This window comes from Macaca thibetana, chromosome 1, assembly GCF_024542745.1.
Source record: "Macaca thibetana thibetana isolate TM-01 chromosome 1, ASM2454274v1, whole genome shotgun sequence".
In the NCBI taxonomy this organism is placed as follows: domain Eukaryota; kingdom Metazoa; phylum Chordata; class Mammalia; order Primates; family Cercopithecidae; genus Macaca; species Macaca thibetana.
The window spans coordinates 56,039,804-56,061,797 of NC_065578.1; the positions used below are offsets into that span (position 1 = coordinate 56,039,804).

Here is a 21,994-nt window from a genome sequence, read left to right on the forward strand (position 1 = left end):
AATCTCCCAGGGGCTTGTTATTTCAGATTTTACAGATGTGAAAAGTTAAAACCCAGAAGTCAGTGATCAGGGAGGAATACTGACCATGGTTGCAGGATCATTTCTGTCCATTTTCCATGCAGAGGGGAATAAACACTTCTCAGATTTCTTCGCTGAAGAGATAAGCACAGCTGTCGTTTTGGGAAAGGTCAAAATAGCAACATGATATAAAACACCTCTCAGGTTGATGGGGGAAGAGAGTGCACACAGTTATTTACATAAATTCTTTTATTTTATTTGCTGATACGGTTCATTTATTAGTTGCTAGGGTTATCACAGCAAGCACAACAGACTATGTGGCTTAAACAAGAGAAATGTATTGCCTTACAGTTCTAGAGGCAAAAGTCCAAGACGAAGATGCTAGCAGGGTTGGTTATTTTCTGAGGGTTGTGGGGGAAGGATCTGTACCAGACCTCTCTCCTTGGCTTATAGATGGCTGTCTTCATGTTCACATGGTGCCTTTCCTGTATCTTCACATTGTCTCACCCCTGTGCATCTCTCCAGGTTCAAATTCCCCCATTTTATAAGGACACCAGTCATACTGGATTAGTGCCTACTCACGAACTCACTTTAACTTGATGTATTAGTCCGTTCTTACACTGCTAATAAAGACATACCTGAGACTGGGTAATTTATAAAGAAAAAGAAGCTTAATGTACTCCCAGTTCCACATGGCTGGGGAAGACTCACAATCATGGTAGAAGGCAAAGGAGGAAGGGCAAAGGTATGTCTTACATGGCAGCAGGCAAGAGAGTGTGTGCAGGGGAACTGCCTTTTATAAAACCATCAGCTCTCATGAGACTTGTTCACTATCACGAGAACAGCACAGGAAAAACCCACTCCCATGATTCAATTACCTCCTGCCTGCTCCCTCCCATGACACATGAGGATTATGGGAGCTACAATTCAAGATGAGATTTGGGTGGGAACACAGCCAAAACATATCACTTGATCACCTCTATAAAGAACCTATCTTCAAATAAGGTCACATTCTGAGGTGCTAGGGGTTACGACTTCAACATGAGTTTGGGAGGGATGGGTGTCACTATTTGACCCATAACAGCCCACCTGTTATTACCATAAGTTATTGTTTGTAGAATTAACTGCCTTTGAGTTCATTGAGCTGTTCTAAGCTCTTTAAATGTATTAATTTATTCAAACCTCGGTTGAATGTTAAACCTTATGTTTATGGGCAGAGAATGACTTTTTAAATAACTACACAGAACAAAGGATATATCTAATTGTCCTGATATCTGTTAATGAAAACAAACCACCCCAAAACTGAGTGGCCTAAAACAAAAAACATTTTTCTGTATTTCACAATTTTGTGGGATAGGAATTTGGATGAAGCTCAGCTGAGTTCTCCTTGTGTTCCACAGGGTGTTGATAAAAGCCGTTTGGCTGCATCTCACCAGTAGCTGGTCTAGTCTGGAGGGTACTGGTTTTAGTCTTGCAGGAATGGCTAGAAGGTTAGGCTTAGCTGGAACTGTCAACCAGAGTGTCTATATCACATGTCTCCAGCCAGAAAATACTGGAGTATAGACTACTCACATGGGGGCTCAGGGCTGCAAGAGTAAGTGTCCTCATAAATGAGGTAGATGAGGTATGACCTTTTATGACACAGTTTCTGAAAGCACAGAGTGTTACATGTACCACACTGTATTGGTCAAAGTAGTCATGATTTCAGCCAAGGGATGGGAACATGGGCACCATCTCTTCATGAGAAGATGTCAGAGAATGTGAGACCAAGTTTTAAAATCCCCTGTATAACACATACTAAATATCTACTACACACCCAGTGCTATTCTAGATAATGTAGATGTATCATCAAGATACCTCCTGCCTGGGCCTCTTCCTTGAACTCTAAACCTGCCTGTGTAGCCCCCCTAAACATATTGCGTCTAAAACCAACTCCTAATCTCCTTTGAAACCTGCTCTGTGTTAAGTCATCTCGGTAAACCTTGATTCCACTCTTCCAGATGTTCTAGCTTTATAACTTGGAGTCATCAACAATTTTCTTTTTTTTTTTTTTTGTCCAATCCATTAGTAAATCCTGCTGACCCTACCTCTAATCTATTTCCAGCATCTGACCACTTCTAGCCACTTCATTGCCAAGACTGGTCTGAGCCACCATCCTTTCTTGCTTGGATTACTGCAATAACCTCCTACCTGGTCGGCCGACTTCTGCACTTCCTGTCCCTAGTATCTATTTTCAAAACAGTAGTCAGATAATCCTTTTAAAATGTCAGTTGGATTGCATCATTGCCCTGTCCATAATGCCCAGGGGGCTGTCCATTTTGCTTAGAGGAAATGCTCACGTTTCAACAATGGCCTCCAGGGCCCTATATCATCTGACCCCACTCTCTCTGACCACTCTCTCCCTCACTCACTTCCTCCAGCTCCAGTCATTCCTTGAGCACACCAACGAGCTTCTGCCTCAGGGCCTTTACATCTGCTATTACTTCTCCGTAGAATGTTCTTCCCTTAGATATCCACACAGTCCATTAATTCCCATACCTTTTTCAAGTTTCTGCTCAAATGCCACCTTCCATTGACACCTTTCTTGAAACGATCTCATTGAAAATAGCAGTCCGTCTTCCTGCCTGACCATCCTTATTCCCTTCCCTGCTTTGTGTATCTACATTGCACTTACTGCCATTTGACCCATACATAGATTTGTTTGTCTTCTCTCACTAGAATATGAGGTTTAGGAAGGCAGGTATCTTCAACCGTTTGGTTCACTGCTGCATCTGCAGCACCAAAGCAGGACCAGACCGCACAAAACATGTCCTCAACAAATATATGTTGAATAAGTGAGTATTTTGTTAACTTTAGAAAACAAAAAAAATATTTCTTTCAAGATGAGAAACCACTCTTATTTCTCTTTTGATTTTTTTCTGTCTCTGAGCAGTGAAAGTTATATAATCATATTAGCTTATCCCATAAAAATGTGATTAGCTAACAAACATACTCTTGTACATTTTTATCTAATTTGCCTAACATTCTTCCTGCTGTCCTATTGTAATCCTTGCTAGCAATGCTTGGCTTGTAGTTGGCACTCAACAGTTGTTACTGACACAGGTAAGCTCATGTCCCAGCTCTGCTACCAGCTGTGTGATACTGAGTAAGTGATAACATTGTCAGTTACCTCATCTATAATAAATGGGGCAATGGCATAGATCTCACTGTGTTGTCATCAGATAAACTGAAATGATGGATGCCAGTGCAGATCCTGGCCCATCAGAGATGGCAAAAATGTAAGTCAGTTTCCTTTTCTTACAGGCACGCTAAATATATTCAGCCTGGCACATTCCCATCAAGGAGGAGTTTCTCAAAACTTACTAAGTGGTACAGGAGAGGTGGGGGTGGCGGGGAGAACTCAGAGGAGGGAGATGAGGTCATGCCAACATGCCCCTGCTCACCCCTTTCCAAAACTCAGCTATTTGGACGGGAGTGATCTGTCACCGAGATAAAGATGCCCTGTGCCCTGAGACAAAGGAAAGCTTTTCCTGACCAGCAAAAGCTGAAACGTATCCTGTGTCCTGATTTAAAACCAAACATGTAGGTGAGAAGCCACATGATTCATGGGAGAAAATTACTTCACTCCAAATGTATAATAAAAATGTATGGAAGCAACACACACACATGCACATCAAAAGAAACTGACTTATTGAAGACGGAAATAGAGGAGAGTGGAGAATTGCAGAAGGAAAAAGGAAGATGTGGTCAGTCAGGCGAGACGTCTCCAACTATGCCAACAGCACTCAGCCATCCAAGGGGCAGGGAATGCTGGCGTAGGGCAGGGTACTTTTCCATACATCTCTATACAAGCACCTCTGATAATCTCACAAACTAGTTATTGTACTAGTAATTCACTTTCATGAGCGAAGGACTCAGGGCTCAGGATAACAGGCACACTTGCCCCAGGCCACACAGTTAACAAGGAGCAGAGCGCAATCTAGAGCCACAAGCCACAAAAGAGCACTGCACAGCCGGTTGCCCAGCACCAAGCACTGCCCTCTGACCAGGAGGCCCGCTAATCACTGTAGAGGCCGGATACAGTCCACAAGGGCAAGTAAACACAGTGGGAAGCCAGCGGGCGCTTCAGCAGAGGATCTGGGAATAGGTCAGGAGTCCAGCTGGCTGGGTAGAGCTCGGTCACATGCTGTCATTCCTCAGCACCTCCTGTCCCCTCATACTCCAGGTGGCACAGGACATGGCACACTCCTCTTCCCTCCCACCTGCCCTGAGCAAAGCCATTGTGAGCAGAAACGCGCTGGCTGACACCTGACATGTTTATTCCTGCCCAGGAGGCAGGACGCACAGGCAGTTTTTCCACAGGGCTCTCAGATGGGAAGAACTTGACCTTCAAGAAAAGACAGGCAGAAAGCCAGCAGCAAAACTGAGATAGGCTTACCCCTTCCATTGCTTTCCTCCAAGTCAGAGTCGGGGAGATAAGCCCAGCCTCCCAGAGCTGGGTCCTGGGGCCAACAATCCGCTTTCCTCTGTCTCTGCCAGCCAGGGAGCAATCACTTCGCACAGGACACACCTGAGCCCAGGCTCCCCACCTACCCCATCTGAGCCGAGGCTCCTCCCTTGCCTGGGGCTGGGCCAGGGCCGGCCTCCATCCTCCCAGCTTGGTTTAGACCGGCACCTGCCGGGGGCTGGGGAGAGTCCTCTGTCTGCAGTCCTGCCAAGACCACCTTTTCTCAGTAAGCAGCTCTTCCCATTGCTCCCCTCTGGCTGCTCTAACAGTCACTCACTCTCCAGGGCATTTCCCTTTGTGCCCAGGCAGCGGGAGCTGCGGAGGAATGGGGAAGGCAGGCTCCTGTTAGTACAGACCGTGCAGGCTGGATAGTGTGATCCCCGTTAGTAACAGCCTCCGCCAGCTCCGCCCTTGCAGACGACTACTTAATTTCACAAACCCTTTCTCACGGTCAGGGAAAGCAAAGCCCAACAGGACAGCATGCCTAAGCCCACAGGGGGATTTAGTGGAGGCCAGAAAAGGAGCTAATATAAAGGAACACCCTGTTTTTGGCCTGATATTTACCGAGGCATTTGGATTCCCATTTTAAAAGGTGAAGAAGAATGGCCGGGTGTGGTGGCTCACACCTGTAATCCCAGCACTTTGGGAGACCGAGGTGTGTGGATCACTTGAGATCAGGAGTTTGAGACCAGCCTGGCCAACATGGTGAAACCCCATCTCTACCAAAAATATTAAAAAAAAAAAAAAATTAGCCAGGTGTGGTGGTGGGTGCCTGTAATCCCAGCTATTTGGGAGGCTGAGGCAGGAGAATTGCTTGTACCCAGGAGGCAGAGGTTGCAGTAAGCCGAGATCATACCACTGCACTCCAGCCTGGGGGAAAGAGTGAGACACCATCTCACAAAAAAAAAAAAAAAAAAAAAGAGGAAACTGAGGCTCAGAGAGGTGGTAACACCTGCCCATGGTCACATAGGTAGTGAGTAGAAGAGCCAGAGTTGGAACCCAGATCTGGCTGACTCTAAAGTGATTTTATTTTGCTGGGGTTATTTTTGTTTGTTTGTCTGACAGAGTTGGAGATGGAAACCCAAGCCTAAGTTGCCAGTTTGGGGGCTTGTAGCTCTCCCGGGGTTGGGGAGGGGCAGAGTGGGTGGCCTGTGCCCTGCTTTATGTGTAACCGGTGTGACTTTTCTTGCTTTGTCAAGTTCTTAGAAATCTTCTCCTGTCCTGACCAGGGAGAGGAGGGGTGGAGCACAGGTGAGGAGACCCCACCTGAGGGCCATTTCGTATAACAGGTGATTCCCAAACCTGGCTGATCACCAGAGCAGCCTGGGAATCTATCAAAAAACACAGCATTTAAGGCCCAGACAAGACACTGCATCAGCGCTTCTGGCCCAGGGACTGGCAGTTTGGATTTTATAAAAGCCTTTGAGGTCTGTGTATTTTAAACTTTATTAATGAATGACTCAGTAAGATGTGCCTTTTACATCCTTCCTCAACACACATACACATCGGCTAAAAGAAAAACTCCCCAAAGCAGTACTCACTCTTACTGTGTGTAATCATGCCGATATTTTCCATTCTGCTCTGAGCCATGACATGCTATTGAATTAAATAACTGGTAGCACTTTCTTGACTTCATGACTCTCAGTTTGGCCAACGCTGCTGTGTAGACCCTGCTGCCAGTCAGTTAGAGGGCCCATTTCTGAAGCTAAAGGGGACCCAGGCCAAAAGTCATCTGTAGCTTTCCCTTAGCACTCTGGTTCACGCTCCTATGTGTATAAGTTTGTAAATAAAACCATGGAGGAAGCTCCCTGGAGAACTTGGAGCCCTCCCCACAGTCCCCGCTGACAATTGGGCGTCAAATTCCCTTTGCTCCTAGTGCAAGAGCTCCCCCTAGTGGCTTCAGGCCAGCCTACACTGGCAGAGGGGGTGGAGCAGGGCAGCAGGACTCTCATCTCCCCCTTCCTGCATTTTGCTTTGGTTCAGGGCTAGTTACAGTGCTAGGTCCTAGGCACTAATCACTGGTAGCTGTTAGGGGTGGGTACTGTTTTGTCAGTCGGCTTAAGAGCTATGACTCTTGGAATGGCAGAGAATCCCTGGCTGTATGTCTTATGATCCTCTAGGTGTTAAACTCAGTTTCCCCACTAGCTGTTGGTCTTGGGAAAGTCAACTCTGAGATGCATGTTTCTCATCTGTAAAAGTAAATAAGAGTCTGGCAGTGTTGGCTTAAGGACTAATGGCCATGGGAAAATCTCCTGATAGGGTGGCTTAGCAATAAGTAAACACCAATAATGTCAGTTCCTCTCTTTCCCCTCTCCTCCTCAGTGGTTGGTGGCTGTGATATTGTCAAAGTGCCCATGTAGCACTTGGATATACAAATGAAGTAGCATCATTTTATTTCCCTGTAATCATCCCAGTTTTCTCACGGGCCTCTATCCCATAAGTGGCAGATCCTTGTATTCAGTTGCTATGAGAACTCATACGTGACTACATGGGAGGGTAAAGGCAGAAGAGGTAGGTACAAAGTGCAGACATTGTGGGGAGAATTTCGGATGAGAAATTTGAGGGTTGACCTAAGTGGCAATAGATATCACTATACCTTATGAATAAATATTTCAATTCAGTAAAGATGTATGAAATCCTGCTATATCCAAGGTGCTTTGGTGACCTCCTGCTAGCTTTAGGCCAGGGTGAATCTTACTGGCCTAGAGCCAGGAAGGTTCACTTAATCATGGATAAAGAAATGACTAACTGAGCACCTGCTGCCTGCTGGGATCAGTGCCCCAGACCTTGCAAGCATCACTTTATTTAGTCCTCATTATGATCCTAATTTTCCAGCAGAGGAAACTGAGGCCCATACAAGTTATGTTGCCTCTTCAGGTAACACAACCAGTGGAAGATCAGAGACTTCAGTCCAGGAAGGCTGACTTCAGAACCCACGCCCACAGGTGCTCTGTTTGCTTCTATTTAAATCTTAGAGAAATACAGAATCGTAAACTCACAGAATCAGAGAGCTTGAGGGGTTCTTTGAAGCAGTTTTTTCCAAACTCAGTTTGGAAAGTAGCCTATGAGAAAGCTTAGCAGATACTTAGGCTGAAGTTTGGCTCAACATCTTCTAGATATTTCTAGTCGTTCAAGGCTCTAGCTCCAGTTTGCTCCTCTGCGTAACAGGGATGACGTGCCATATCTCCAAAAAGGGCCCATCCATTCTTCAGGGAACTGAGCAGCAGGAATCAGTATTTCCAGCACATTCTTAGTGTTTCCAAACCTTGCTTCTGTCTCAGATTCTGCTTGGAGCTCTGCAGTGTCTCCTATTATGTCTCAGTCTTTCATTTCTTAGCAAACATATTACTTACACTTTGTATCATAAGCAATGATGTGAAATAGAATACCCCGATGTAAAAAAAGGAGCATTTAAAACAGATCTGAAAATGGGAAATCGTGTACCCTCACCTCCTTCTAGGGTAAACTTTGAGCACTGTATGTTATATGATGACAAAGCCAGACTGTGTCGATTGATTGTCAGAGTTAGGCTGGTGCTGCTAGAGTAACCTATTATTAATATTAAAATTCTTATTGGTTAGATTAATCATTTCTGAGGCTTTCCAGCACAATATGTAATTTATTTATGTATAATTTATATCCTGACTGCTTTCAAAAGGGAGAGAAGGAAAGATGAAAGAAGTTAAATTTATTGAGTCTATTGTGTAGCAGGCTACACAGTTGTGTATATTTTCTTCTATTCCTCATGACAATGTTGTGAGATAAAAGATGCTATCTCTGGTTGATGAATGAAGAAAGTGAGGCTGAGAAAGGTTAGGCAGATGTCCTGGCCATGCGGAGAGTACAGGTCTGTTTCTCCATCTGAACTCTGCCCTGCCCTAACCCATTGCTCTTTCCTCCATTCTATGGTGGCTGCAAAAGGGGTTGAGGGAGCATACCATTTAAAAAACAGGTAAAAAGTATGATTTGAAATGAAGATAATAGCCATGTAGAAGACAGAGCAGGTGGGAAGCTAGGAAGGGATGGATAATCAGGACAGAAACATGGGACAATTCATATAAGGTATACAAGTATTTAAAGATAAAATATTTAAGGATAAAATGCCTAGAATTATCTTGGAGGTGCGTGGGTTCAAGAAAGGTCTTGCTTCCATTTTACCAGTTTTTGAAAAACATTTAGTCCAGCTGGTTTCTCCTTTGCCTTGAAGGAAGCTCGCATCTCAATTTTGTGCTCATCTAAGTAAACATCTTAATAAGTGCGTAATAATTTAGTAAGAGCTTTTTTGAAGAATGCTAAGCAAACATGACCGAGACAAGTTGCTTCTCTTTTAATAGTCTTTTAATAAGAATCTCACCACCTGCTTTGAGCCAGGTGCTGTGCTTGGAGCTAGGGATGTAGCAACCCCTTTGGTTCTTGTAAAGAAATGGTCTTCCCCCACTAATGCCAGTTACATTATGTATGCATCACTCAGATGAATTATTAAGATGTTTTCTAATATGCTTGTCTTGTTGAGATCAAAGGAACACCATTCCTCTGTGGGAAAAAGATGGAGCTTGCTTGGAAATAAGAAATCTTTTCCAATGTCAATCACTCCCATGTTCCATCACCCAGAAAAGTGAGTCTTTAGACAGAAAACTCAAGCAGGGAACCCCCATCTCTCTTTGGGTTTGTTTTTCTTGGGTCTGGACTTCAAGGCATAGTCATACCGCATGAATGCAATGTTCAGAGACTCAGACTACTAGGATATAGGAGTGGTAGGTCTCTCCACAAAATCCACATGTCAATTGGTATCTTAGTCTGTTTGTGCTGCTGCAGCAAAATACCTTAACTGGGTAATTTGTAAACAGCATAAATTTATTGCTCACAGCCAAGGAGACTGGATCAAGATGACTGCAGTTTTTGTGTCTAGTGAGGGCCCCATGTCTGGTGAGGGCCCGGTCTCTGCTTCCAAGATGGCACCTTGAACACTGCATCCTCCAGAGAACAGAAGGGCTAAAAAGGGCCCAGCTAGTTCTCTCTGGCTCTTTTATAAGGCATGAATCTCTGAAGCTTCAACATAAATTTTGGAGGAGACACAAACATTCAAACCATAGAAATTGGTATGTGACTTATGACTCATAATTTAGGTAGCTGATTTCATATATGTTGAAAAGCTCTATCAAAGTCTAAGAGTTTGAATAGTTTCTCCTTATGAGGACTTGGGGAGGCAAAGCTTCTCTCTCACACTCTTGCACTCTCCCATGCATGGACTTAAGGCATGTGTGTGCACATCCCAGGGTCTGCAAAGGCATGGTTCCTGCTCTCAGGAGTTGCTGTTTCTGACCCTTTGTCATCCTGAAAGCAGCCCTAAGGACTGCACCTCCTTTTCTGCTTTAATGTCTATTTTTCTTCCTCATGTAGCTACATTACAGAGTTGCCAGCAGCCCAGGCTCACACTGCCAAGAGCTGGTACAACAGCTTATAGGGAGGTGGGATGTGGCAGGCCACACTACCATGGCCCCATGTGTTGGATCTCAATCAGCTAGTTCTGAATGAGGATGCTGGATGAGACAGGCCATTTGGCCCTTGTTCATATTGCAAGGTAAGAGTCCTTTGTCATCAAAATGAAGGGCTCCTGGGAAAGGAGGTGGCCTGTGTCAATGAGATCCTGTTTCCCACTGTCTCCTAGAGCAGAAGATGCTACTCAAGCCACAGGAGAACAATCTGCGTACACATCAGCCAGGCGGAACTGAGCATGGAGGTCAGTGTATTCATTCAAAGGCATCTATCGCTGTGGCAGTTAATCACCTATATAAACATTTGTAGAATTGAATGACCTCATTTGATGCTCACAGCCAGCTAATAAAGAAGGCAGAGCACATAATGAGTCCCCATTTTACAGATGACAGAACAGCAGCTCAGAGAAAGGATTTGATCAGGGCAGGATTTGGGGAGTGTGGCATGTGGAAGAGGAGGAGGGAGTTGGGAGGTCTAGAGAAGAGTGCTACAAACAAGCAACAGAACCTGGAAGCTCCACGCTTGATCTGGTCACCATGCTCACCTGTTCCCTTCCTTTCTCTTGGCTCCCACATGCCTCCTGCCCACGCCCACATCCGTGTCTCTTCATCCATTCAGGAAATGCTTACCTAATTTCCACTATGGTCTAGGTTAGACCAAGACACACAGTGGGGAACAAAATTCACACTATTCTCACCCTACGGAACCTGTAGTGTAGTTAGGATGTAAGGCACTAAACAAACAGCTGAATCATATGAGTACTCATACCCTCAAGTGCTGTGAAAAACATAGGGAATAAAATAACAAGGGCCCCCACTATGTCAAAGACCGTCATGAAGTCCAGTCATTCCTGAATATACTTACTCATTCATCCAACACATATTTATTGAACACCTACTCAGTGTGTTGAGCTAGGCTCTGTTCTATGGATTGAGGACTCACAGTGACCCACAAAACCAACTACTTGCTGCATTTCTCCCTTGGGTGTTTCATAGATACCTCAAACTAAACAAGACCCTGATTTAACCAATGATCTGACCCCCTAAGCCTGCTCCGAGCAGCATCAAGCTCATCCTCTTTCCTGAGCAGAAAACCTGGACTTTCCTGACTCCCACTGATCCTTCACTTCTCAAGTGCAGTGGACTATGCCTCACTCAACAACATTCAGTGAGCATGCCTGCTTGGCACACATTCCCACAGTGGGTGCCCGATGGTCACTGGCACAAAGTAGGCATAATCTTTGCATTAAGGGAATGAGAGTCTAGCTTCACCTCATGAAATGACTAGATCTCAGAAACATCTCTTCAATCAATGTGGTTCTCTCATTCCCCTCTATGGGAGGTTGTAAGTTTAGTCTTGGGAGAGGTACCCCTGCCTTCAATCCCCCACCTCACACCAAATGAGTCTTCTTAGTGTTATCTGATTGATCTTCCCAAGACAAATCTGACCATGACACTCCACCATGGAAAACATCCTCTAACTCTCTAATGCCTACAAGGGCAAGTCCAAATCCTTCCCAGGACATACAAGACTCTTTAGAATCAGCCCCTTGGTGCTTCTCCAGCCTTGGCTCCCATCATTGGGCTCCCTACACCTGCTAGACTGAATTTCTTCACTTCTGAGCTCTCCATGCTGCATCTGGCCTCTCAATGTTGGCCTATCCCATTTTCTCTACCTGGAATGCTGTCCCTTACATAGCTGTTACCCACCTGTGCCATGTCCCTTAACCTTCCAGAGCTAGTGCCAGTGATGCCCCTGCATTGAGCCTTCTCTGATGACAGCAGAAGGTGATTTACTCAGTTCTGTATTTCCACAGTTCCTTCATCCTTCATCCCATAATTGATCTTGCAACAACAAAACTGGTTTTATTCTTATCCATATGGTAGCCTCTGTGAGTCCTTCATAAACTCCCCATCCTCCTGAGTATTTCTGAGGCTCTTCAAAGGCAGCTTCCCAAAGGCCCCCAAGACCGAGTGTCAGCTAGACCCATCATGAGTGGCATTCACCACAGTCTTTCTTTCCAGCTCCAATCCAGGGCCCACAAAGCTGTTGGTGGAATTTCACTACTGTCACCAGAGGCCATCCATCATGACACCACCAGTGTTCTTGCGTGGGCTTGCATCAGAATAGGCATGAAGAACTTCTGGTGCATAAACTCATTTTATTTTCACAATAACTGTGAGCAGGCACTCACCCTCTGTTTTACAGATGAGAAAGCTGAGACCCAGGGAAATGAGGGTCACACAGATCAGGCTTCAAGGCTGGTCAGTGGGAGGGCTGGGATTTGCTTTTGATCAGCCCTATCCAGAACATGTATTCTTACCTGCTGTGCATGGGCCATATACGAAGCCTCTGGACTGCAGCTCAGCTCACCACCCTGCCTTTGTCCCTCCACCCCTACACCTGTCTCTGCCAAGTAGGCAGTGGGGCCTTCAAGGGCAGAAATTGGTTCTTACTCATTCTCTACCCAGCTCAGTGCTAAACCTACAATAAATGTTTTTTAGTAAACATGTTACCTTTCTGGTGAGAGTTCATTCGGTGGGATTATTTTCCTTTTCTCATTTTAGGTCTAAGCTTCTTCTCAATAGCTGCTCAGCCTTATTTGACAGCCAAGCCTCCTTTAGAAGGACCAAAGTGATTTGAGAGATGTATGGGTCAGGAAAGGGTAGAACCATCCTCCACTGTAGCAGGAGTGTTAACTTCTGGCTGTTCCCAGATGCCTTTTAAATGCCTTGTTTCTATTCATTTGGCCTCCAGACCAATATGGAAATATAATAATGCTCTGGGCAGCATTGAGGAGACCATGCGGCCGTGTGCTAGCCTCACACACAGGGAAGCATTTCCACAGCCAGCCTGATATCCAAATCTTCCATTTTGGCCATGAATGTGCATCTTCTCATCATGGGCAAATTGTACTGGGCTCTAGGAATAACTGTAAATTGGCCTCACTCTGGCTAAAGTCACATATTAGACCTGAAGAGCAGAAGGATAATGGATCCTTTGCCATTGTCCTAAGGGCCCCTGCCAACACTCTCAGATGTTCTGGATTCTCTAACTGTTCTGATTGTGATGGTCTCACTCCACACCCAGTATCTCACCATCTGTCAGTGACACAGATGCTATGCAGGACTTGAGTGTGTGTTAACTTGAACAAGAGGATTGGGGTTGGAGAACCCAGTTAGAAAAAGTGGATAAGCTTTCCCAGAGCCATGAAAGTGTCTTGGAAAGTTTAAATATAAACATGATTTATGATAAGTAAACATATTTCTCCATTCACCCATTCACTGGTTTTATTATTAAACTGACCATTCTCAGGAACTGCTGGATGGGGAGATGAGCTGATGTACCTGCCAGGGTCCAGTTAGGAAAACAGAAATTGTTCTACCTATTGGAAGCAGGAAATTTAATATGGACAATTTGTTATACCAGGAGAGCTGTGAGGATACCCAGAGATTAGCAACAGCTGGGAGCCATTAAGCTACAGGGACAAATTGGAGGTGGTGTCATCAGGGTCTAGGAGCTAGAATCACTCAGAGGAAGTGTGAGAATCAGTATGGGAAAGTAATGGTCACTTCTACATTCTGAAGCTTCTAGAGAAGAGAAGAAGTACCCTGGCTTCTTCCTTCCTCCCGCCCTTCAGTAGTCTCCTGTGAGTGCCTTCCACTGACCAAGCCCAGGCAGAAGCCAGCTGATGCGGGAGCCTGAGACCTGCAGCCTGTAGGGGTCAGAGGTCCTGCCATTTGGAGCAGAACAGGACAGGGCTGAAGAATGCATCTGTGGGCAACCTCTCTCATGGCAGGCACAAGGGACACAAATAATACAAGAGAAAACAATAAGTACCGTAATTGACTTTTTAAAAGCCACTAGATCAAAATAGAAAGAGCAATGACGTCCTTTTTTTCTGGAAGGAAAGGGTTCAGAAAACTTTTTGGAGGAGAAAGCATAAGCTGGGTCTTGATGAAGCATGAGATTTTGACATGAAAGCAGGGAGAGGCTGTTTCAGAAGGGTCAGCAGTATGATGGGGGCACAGTTTCTGGAATGGGTCTGGCATCCTCAGGGAGCAGAGAGAACTCTGGCAGAAGTACAGGGTGTGTCAGGAAAGCCATCCCAGGGGGGAAAGACCAGGTTGTGTAGCAGCAGTGTGGGCTTTGAATTGTGTACTGAGGACTTCAGATTTAGCCTGTAGGCTGGGAGAATTCTGATGCAGGGTGGCTGAAAGAGGGTGGTCCAGATCATCTTGGATGTAGAGGAAGAGTGCGACACCCTGCCACCTTCCTGTGTCTCCTTCTCCTCCCCGCTCTTCCTTCTCCTCTTCTATTAAGCAAATGGAAAACTCATGCACCCTCCTGAGTGTTTGCTCTTCAACATTTATTCTAATGCCGGGATCCAAAATATTTTTGTAATTCTCCATGGACAGTTGCCTTCAGATCCTAAGATATGTTATTTAAGAAGACAAATCTTTGCTTTGGATTTGCAAACATAGATTCAGTTTTGGTTTTCTTTTCTTCTTTTTAATTTTTTTGAAACATTACAGGGGATTGGGAATTAAATCAGATGCATAATGCAGTTGATCAAGCCATTATGCTTTTTGTTAAAATTGAGGTATAATTAATATAGCTGTGGCTCAAATATTCATTGGAATATGAAGTTCACCTCTCCAGGTGACTGCTCAGAAGAGATTCATTCGAATATCTAAGTAGTCTGTTTAAAAATCAGTCTCATGATTTTATGATTAAGTATCATATGATTTACCTTAGGCATGAAGAGCAGAGGAGAAGAACAATCCCTCCCATTTGTACAGCACCTTATGCTTTCTAAAACACTTGCACAAAATCAAAGGAAAGTACAAAGAAATAAAGAGGGGAGAAAAGCATAAGGGCAAGGAAGTAAATTATTCTTACAAGACTTTTTTTTTTTAAAAAAAACACTGCACTGTCAAGAGAGACAGGAAGTCAATATGTGAGCATATTTCAAGAAGTCAATATCTGAGGATATTTTAGGAAACTCATGGTCAGAGGTTAAGAAGTTGAAACCCACAATGTCCAGTTCACTTACAGATTTCTGAAAGGTTAAATGATCATTTTGAGTGATCACAAAATAATATTCACCATCTACCCCTACAACTTCTTTCTTACATCAAGGGAAAAAACATACCAATTGTAGCACACATTTTTGGTAGAATCGTTAGCATACACTTATCCCTGCTCCCCTTTCCCTCAGCTTTAAAACATTATTAAAAAAAAAATGTGTGCTCTCATACTTCTCCTACTCCCACTTAAATCCCTCTGTGAGTTAAGGAAAAGCTGGTTCCTCCCTCTTCACCCCAACCCTCGCCTCCACCAATCAGATCCCACCAGCTCCAGATGTGGGACCCGATTGTCAGTTCATCAGCACATGTTCTCCATCTCAACGAAGGGATGGATTCAGTTGTAAGCATGTGATCTAAGCCAGCCCAATCAAGGGATTTTTTTTTTCTCGAAATATTGGGATAGGGTTTCCTCTTGCCCTTAAAGCTCACTAGGAACATGTAGAAGCAGGAGCTGCTGACAGCCATCTTTGACCATCAGGGGAGTCAGGTTAAGAATGAAGTTTTACCAAGCAGAATAAAGAGTGGTCCTTGAGTTGCTAGATGGATTAAACCAGCTCTAAGACTTAATCTAGGCTTGAAGTTTCCAGCTCTGGAAGCCAATAAAATCCTATTTCAGTTAGCCCATTGGAGTTGGATCTTCTTTTTCTTACAAGTAAAAACCTGGGTGATAACCACAAAAATACTCATCCAGTATGAAAATATTGCTTATGTGAAGCGCAATAGCTTTTAAACCAGGATTTATTCAGTCCTGATAGATGTCAAATGTTTTCACATACATTGTTTTGTTGATTCTTTATATATTTACCCTATCTTTAAATGAGGAAATGGTAGCCCAGGGGGATTAAATGACTTCCTTTAATAGTCAGGGTTGTTGATCCTGGCTGCTGTAACAAACAGTCTTCATATCTCAGCACTTTACTATATATATATTTCCTGCTCACATCACAATCTAATGAGAATTAGGTGGCTTTCCTGGGTGGGTGTCCTTTAGGCGATGACTCATGGATTTGGTTCACCTCCCTTGTGTGATCCTGACATTTTGGAATATTTTGTTTCCGTTGGTGTGGATTTAGAGACAGAGTGTGTGAAAAATCTCCAGGGAAGCTTCAGAGGTAAGGCCTGGAAGTGTGGCATCCCTTTTGCCCACGTCCTACTGTCCAGAATCTAGTCGCATGGCCAACAGCAAGGAAGTCTGGGAAATAGTCTTCCTCGTGCCTAGAGGAAGAGGGCGAGCATCTCTCTGTCACCCCTGTGGAGGGCCATCCCAGGATCCCGCCTGGTGCAGCTCGTAAATAGGGCCAGGATTCTAAGCTAAGCTTCTCATTCTACGGACTCCTTCCCCGTCTGTTTCTCTTGCTCCTGCTTCTTTTTCTCCTCCGCCTCCATCCCCCATACAGTCGTATTTAGCTAATCCCCTCCATACGTAGTTACACTGCTTATGCAAAGGCCAGCTGATATTTCTTCCCTCAGTATCTTCTTAAGGGAAGAAGAAACCCCCAGCCCCCCTGACATTTGATAGAACCACAGAAGCTGTTGTTACTTGAGAAAAATGTTCACCACATAATAATGTATACGAGGAATTGATCATTTACTTACCCTCAAAGCAGATGGACTTTATAAGCAGAAGTGCTCTGTAATGCAGGCATGACTGGGAAGAATAAATCAAATTTCTCTGTGTACTTAGGGGAGAAAGAATTAATTCAAATGCAGGGTCTGCCGCTTCAGGTCCATTTACGGAAGCCACAATCCTGCACTATGACCACCAGGGGGAGCGCTAGGCCCATCCCTGCACAGGTAGCTATTTTTAGAGGCTGCTTCTAGCCTGGAGGAAGAAACCAAAGAAATAAAGGACTACGGTACTTTTTTTTTTTTTTAACCGGACCAACTTATAAATTATTTGTAAGTCCAATAAAAGGCAATTATCAACATTTCCTACTATTTCAAGAGTAATATATTCTACGTTAGAAAAAGATTCAATTTATTCCATGGCTATGATTCAGACAATGGGAAATTGGAGACAACCACAATCAAAAAAAAAAAAACAAAACAAAACAAAAAAAAAACAAGATTGTTATCCTGTGTAAATCTTTGTCTTTAAAACTCAAATCAGAGGATGTGAATTCTTGCCCTAGTGGGCATGAGATATTTGCCCTGAAGGCAGTGGAATTTGATGGGCTGGGGAAGGTGACTGGAAGGTATGTGTGTCCAGTGACACTGTGTAAAACTGTCATTCTTCCCACAGCACAAGGGAAGTGAGTCAGAGTACTCTTGTCCAAACAACTGGATAGTGTTTTATTATTTCTAACTCTGTAGGCATTCAATATAATAATGAAGCTCAGAAGATATTCTCATATATGTGTGTATATATATACATACACACACAGACATATATATATATACACAGAGAGAGACAGCGTGTGTGTGTGTGTGTGTGTGTGTTTTGCTATGTTGCCCAGGCTGGCCTCAAACTCCTAGGCTCAAGCAAATGTATCCTCCTGCCTCAACCTCCCGAAGTGCTGGGATTACAGGCGTGAACCACTACTTCTGGCCAAAAGAGATCTTCTTTTAATAAACAAAATTGTTGTTTTCAAAGAGCCCTCCTGTTCTTTCCAATCAGTTGTATGAGCATCACTTTCTTGCCAAGCAGCAGTGTCATGTAATGGGACAAGCCTGGTTCCTTGACTCCAGAAAAACAGAGCCTGAACCTTGCCTCTATGAGTCAGTAAAACTGAGACTTTGGGCAAATAATTGAACCTCTTCCATCTTCAGTTTCTCTAATACAGTATCTATCTCCCAGAATGAACATATAGCTGGAATGAGGCAGTATACAGGAGTACCTAGCTCAACAAATATTAGCTTTCTACTTTGATAAGGTCTCTTGTTTCCCTACAGATGGCAACAAATACATTTGAACGGAGTGGCTGGATTCTTCGTTGTCACATATTCTGAGTCTGTGGGTCTGGATGAATGAGGTTTTGTGTTGAAGCCATGGCAGGGATGAGAAGTAGGTGAGGGTGGACCCACTCGGGTGTGGAGGTGGGCTTACTGAATCCCTGAGCTCTAAAGAGGAAGCATGTTTCTGGGGCTATGTGTTCTCCAGAGAACTGAGGCCCTTCGCTGAGCTGAGAAGTCCTTTTTCTCAAGCACAGGGAACAAAGCAGCAGGCAGTGGGTATGTGAACATGTAAACCAAGGCTCTCATCAGCTGCTGTGACTACTTGGAGACCTTTTCCTGACTGTGTGACAAGCAGAACAAAAGGAGTTGATAAAGCTCAGTGCCTCTGCTGGGGCAAATGAGTGAATGTTTGTGTGCCCCCAAAATTCATAAGTTGAATCCTAACCCCCGATGTGATAATTGGAGGCGGGGCCTTTGGGTGGTGCTAAGGTTATGAGAGTGGAGCCCTTACAAATAGGATTAGTGCTCTTATAAAAGGGGCCGTGGAGAGCTACCTCACGGCTTCTGCCATGGGAGGTTACAATGAGAAGCTGGTGTCTGTGAACAAGGAAGTGGGTTTTCACTAGACACTGAATCTGCTGGGGCCTTGATCTTGGACTTCCCAGCCTCTAGCAATGTGAGAAATAAAATGCTTGTTGTTTAAGTCACCAAATCTATGAGTATTCTGGGGTTATCATAGCCCGAATGGACTAAGATAGCTACTCTCTGGGGAACTTGGAGGTGTCTGGGGAATGTGTAGAGCTTGGAAGAAAGTGAGTTGCAAGCATTCTGAAGATTACCAGGACTCTGGGGGTCAGCTCAGTCCTCCAGAAACAAGAGAAAGCTGACATCCCTAGAGAAAAAGCCCACGTGCCACAAGGTTCGCCATCAGGAGGCACAGTGAGCCCAGCACCTGCTTCCCATTCACAGAACTGGTCTTAAACCACTCAGTTCTACCTCCAGGCCTGATCCCTGTTTGTGAGCATTAGCCTAAGACCTCATGCTTATCTCTGCTGTTTATTCTTAATACCCCTCCACCCCTGTCCTCCACCTTTCTCAGCCATTGTCTGTGCCCTGGGAGATTGCACCATCTGGACTTCTTTGTTGCCTGTTCAGGTTAGAAAACTCCAGCAGGAGGTGCCGAAGTGAGATAAGAAGGAAGTTGAGGTATTTCTTCCCTGCCCATCTTCCTACTTGGGCATGAAACTCTGCCACTCCTGGTACGCTGCCAGCAACTGCAGCTCCCACCAAGCCTCCTCATGGCCCCCATCCCTGTGGGGCTCTAGTGATCATCTTTCCGCCCACCTTGTTCCTTCTACCATCTGTGTGGTAATGGCTTCCTGCTCTTGCTCTGTGCTGGGTGCTCCACTCTTCCTTGTCAATTCCCTCCACCCTATTCACAACTCCCTGAGACATCTTGTCATTAAAATCTCTGCTTTTTAACCACCTGGGGTAAATTCTGTTTTCAACAAGGGCCCTGATTCAGACATATCGCCTCTTGTCTGATATGTAATTTTATTTACATATTATCTTGTTTTAGAAAGGAGCCAAAAACAATATACAAAATGTAAAATCACAAAAGTTAAAGTAAAATTTAAAAACATGGGGACAAAGGCATAAATTGGAACCAAAGACAAAACTAAGAAAACTGCACAGCACCATCACTCCCCCATTTGCTTATTGGCAGGCCACAGATGTAGCCCCTTGTTTTCTAGATGCCCAGAGATAAAGTACAGCCTCTATCGAGTGCACAGTCTATAAAACACCAATAAACCATGTACATCACACAAATACGACTGTGTGGGACTATAGTTTTAGCAGCATTCTCTTAGTTGTAATGAAAAGACTTTTATACGGAACAGCACCAGAAAGGGGAGGACTAGGTGAAGGTGTTGCCATAAAGATGCCCTTGGCCATGAAGGAAAAGGGCATGTCCCAGGCATCTGAGAACAGGTACCACAGTGTGGCCAGACCTTCCAGTCATGGCACGTGGTCGAGGGCACCTGGAGAAATCTCAGCAGCGGGGCCTGCTGGCTCTGTGACCCAGTGGTCTGCCATTAGCACCGCTGAGCTTTTTCTAACCATTGGCTTCACTCTGCTGCTCTCTCTGCCAACAATTTGCTCCTTCAAATGTCCTTGGTCTATTATCAGACTTCTGGTCACTCAGATTTCCACACTGCCATCATTTTGTTTGCACATAACATCAGTTTATTCAGGGTCTCTATTCTACCTCATAGCCTCTCTCTGGGCATTCAACCAGTCTCACTTTCTGCTACTGATTCTCCTTATATCTTTCAATTCAGATTTTCCAGAGTGAAAATACGATTGGCCATATTTCTCCTTGGGCAGAACTTTCCATATTCGGTCACATCATAACTGGCATTTGGTCAGGTGTCCAGCCTAGTACGTTCCAGGGGCTGACAGGGTAGGTAGGGTCACATGCTAAACATGACAGCTCAGGGTTGTGGTGTGGGCAGGGCAGTTTCTTTTGGAAGAGGAAGATCAACCCATATAGACTGCATCATCTGGGCTCCACCAGTTGACAAGGAAAACCCTGTCAGTCATTTTTCACTCTTCCTGAAGAGACTATAGATGGTTTGTGAACATCTTCTGATTCTGGTCTCCTGGACTTCCCTAGGAATCTCCATCATGGCTCAGTCCTCTGTAAAAAAAAAAAAAAAAAAAAAAAAAAAAAAAAAAAAAAAAAAAAAATTCTACTGATCTACTCCATCACTGAAAGCAGAACCCAGACAGCAGGGGGAATATGACCTGGGCAAAAACAGTAGATATTTGATTTTGGTGAGGTCATTGGTTCCTGAGCACACCAGTGTGAGTTAGGGGCTAAAAGACAAATGCTAACCACTGTCTGCTGGTGAGGACAGAGAAGGACTCTAGCTTGCAATGAACTGACTTGGGACATGAAAAAGATGAGCTGTGGATGATGTCTCTGAAGGCCTCCAGCTGAGCGTGGCCGGGAAAGGCAAGCAATGTCACATAGCCAGTCTGGAGAGTGTATCCTTCTGTAGTGTGGACAGCCCCCAGAGGAGAACTTTCCCCAAGGAATTTAGCATTGGTGAGTGAGTGCTGGTGGAGCTGGAGTTCTAACCTTGCCACATATCGGCTGCGTGACCTTGGACAAATTACTTGATTCTTGAACATGTGTCTGCATATATAAAATGCAGGCAGTAATATCTACTTTGAGGAGCTGAAGCAAGAAATACATGATAGAGTGGTTATGAAGCACTTGGAGACTACATATTCAAAAACTGATAGTAATTTTTATGATTATGATTCTTGCTGAAGCTGCTGACCTGTTTTCTAATATTTGTAATAGGACTTGGGTTCCCAATAACTTGAGAATAAAGGAACCTTTCTAACCAAATGAGGAATTGTGCCACTTATGATGAGGCAGTCATAGCATTTTGGATAGACAGGGCGGTGGTTTTAAGCAGAGGCTGGGGCTACGTACTTCATGCAGCTCAGTCGGCTGTGGGTTGAATAGTCTATTGCAAGATCCAGATTTTGAGTTGAATTTTTAAAAAAGGCAGCAGTACAAGAAAAGATAACAGGTCTCCCAAGAGGCATATCAGGCTAGAAAGCATTTTCTTGCATGGAGACACAAGGATGGCTCAGTCCATTATAGCAGAACCCTGCCCCCGAAATCCTGGAGGTGGTGAGGGAAAGCGCAGGCAAGTTGACCTCATATTGGAGTTGCCATCTCTCACAACAGCCCTCTCCACCAATATCTGAAATCCTTAGTTCCAGTAAGGGTATGAGCTCTGAATCACTGAACTCTACCTACCTACACCCTCTGGGGAGGGCTGCAGGAGGCCAGTGGCTGAGGACTTCTTTTTTTCTGCCTCCTGGGGGAAAAACTGTTCCCCTTCAGCCAAAGGGGCCATTTCTGCAGTCAGAAGGGAAGGAGCCCTGCTCAGTCTTGCTGCCAGGT

General features: G+C 44.6%; 1 protein-coding gene and 1 long non-coding RNA gene across 7 annotated transcripts in view; both read right to left on the bottom strand.

Annotated features, from left to right (window-relative positions):
- FYB2 (FYN binding protein 2) overlaps nt 1–4,899 on the bottom strand; it is a 99,140-nt gene extending 94,241 nt beyond the window's left edge. For 4 of the 6 annotated variants that reach the window (XM_050751318.1, XM_050751178.1, XM_050751481.1 and 1 more), the window contains exons 1-2: nt 4,457–4,899; nt 85–170 (exon numbers count right to left, since the gene is read on the bottom strand). In XM_050751318.1, the coding sequence (XP_050607275.1) occupies nt 85–111 (27 nt within the window). In that variant the 5' untranslated portion in view covers nt 112–170; nt 4,457–4,899. The remainder of the gene's footprint in view (nt 1–84; nt 171–4,456) is intronic. The other 2 variants (XM_050751392.1, XM_050751259.1) reach the window with 1 other exon arrangement.
- Nucleotides 4,900–8,848: 3,949 nt separating this feature from the next.
- On the bottom strand, nt 8,849–12,086 carry LOC126932874 (uncharacterized). Its single transcript, XR_007718359.1, has 2 exons — nt 11,731–12,086; nt 8,849–10,312 (listed from the first exon to the last, which is right to left on the bottom strand). It is a non-coding gene; the product is annotated as an uncharacterized LOC126932874 (long non-coding RNA).
- Between the last annotated feature and the right edge of the window lie 9,908 nt (nt 12,087–21,994).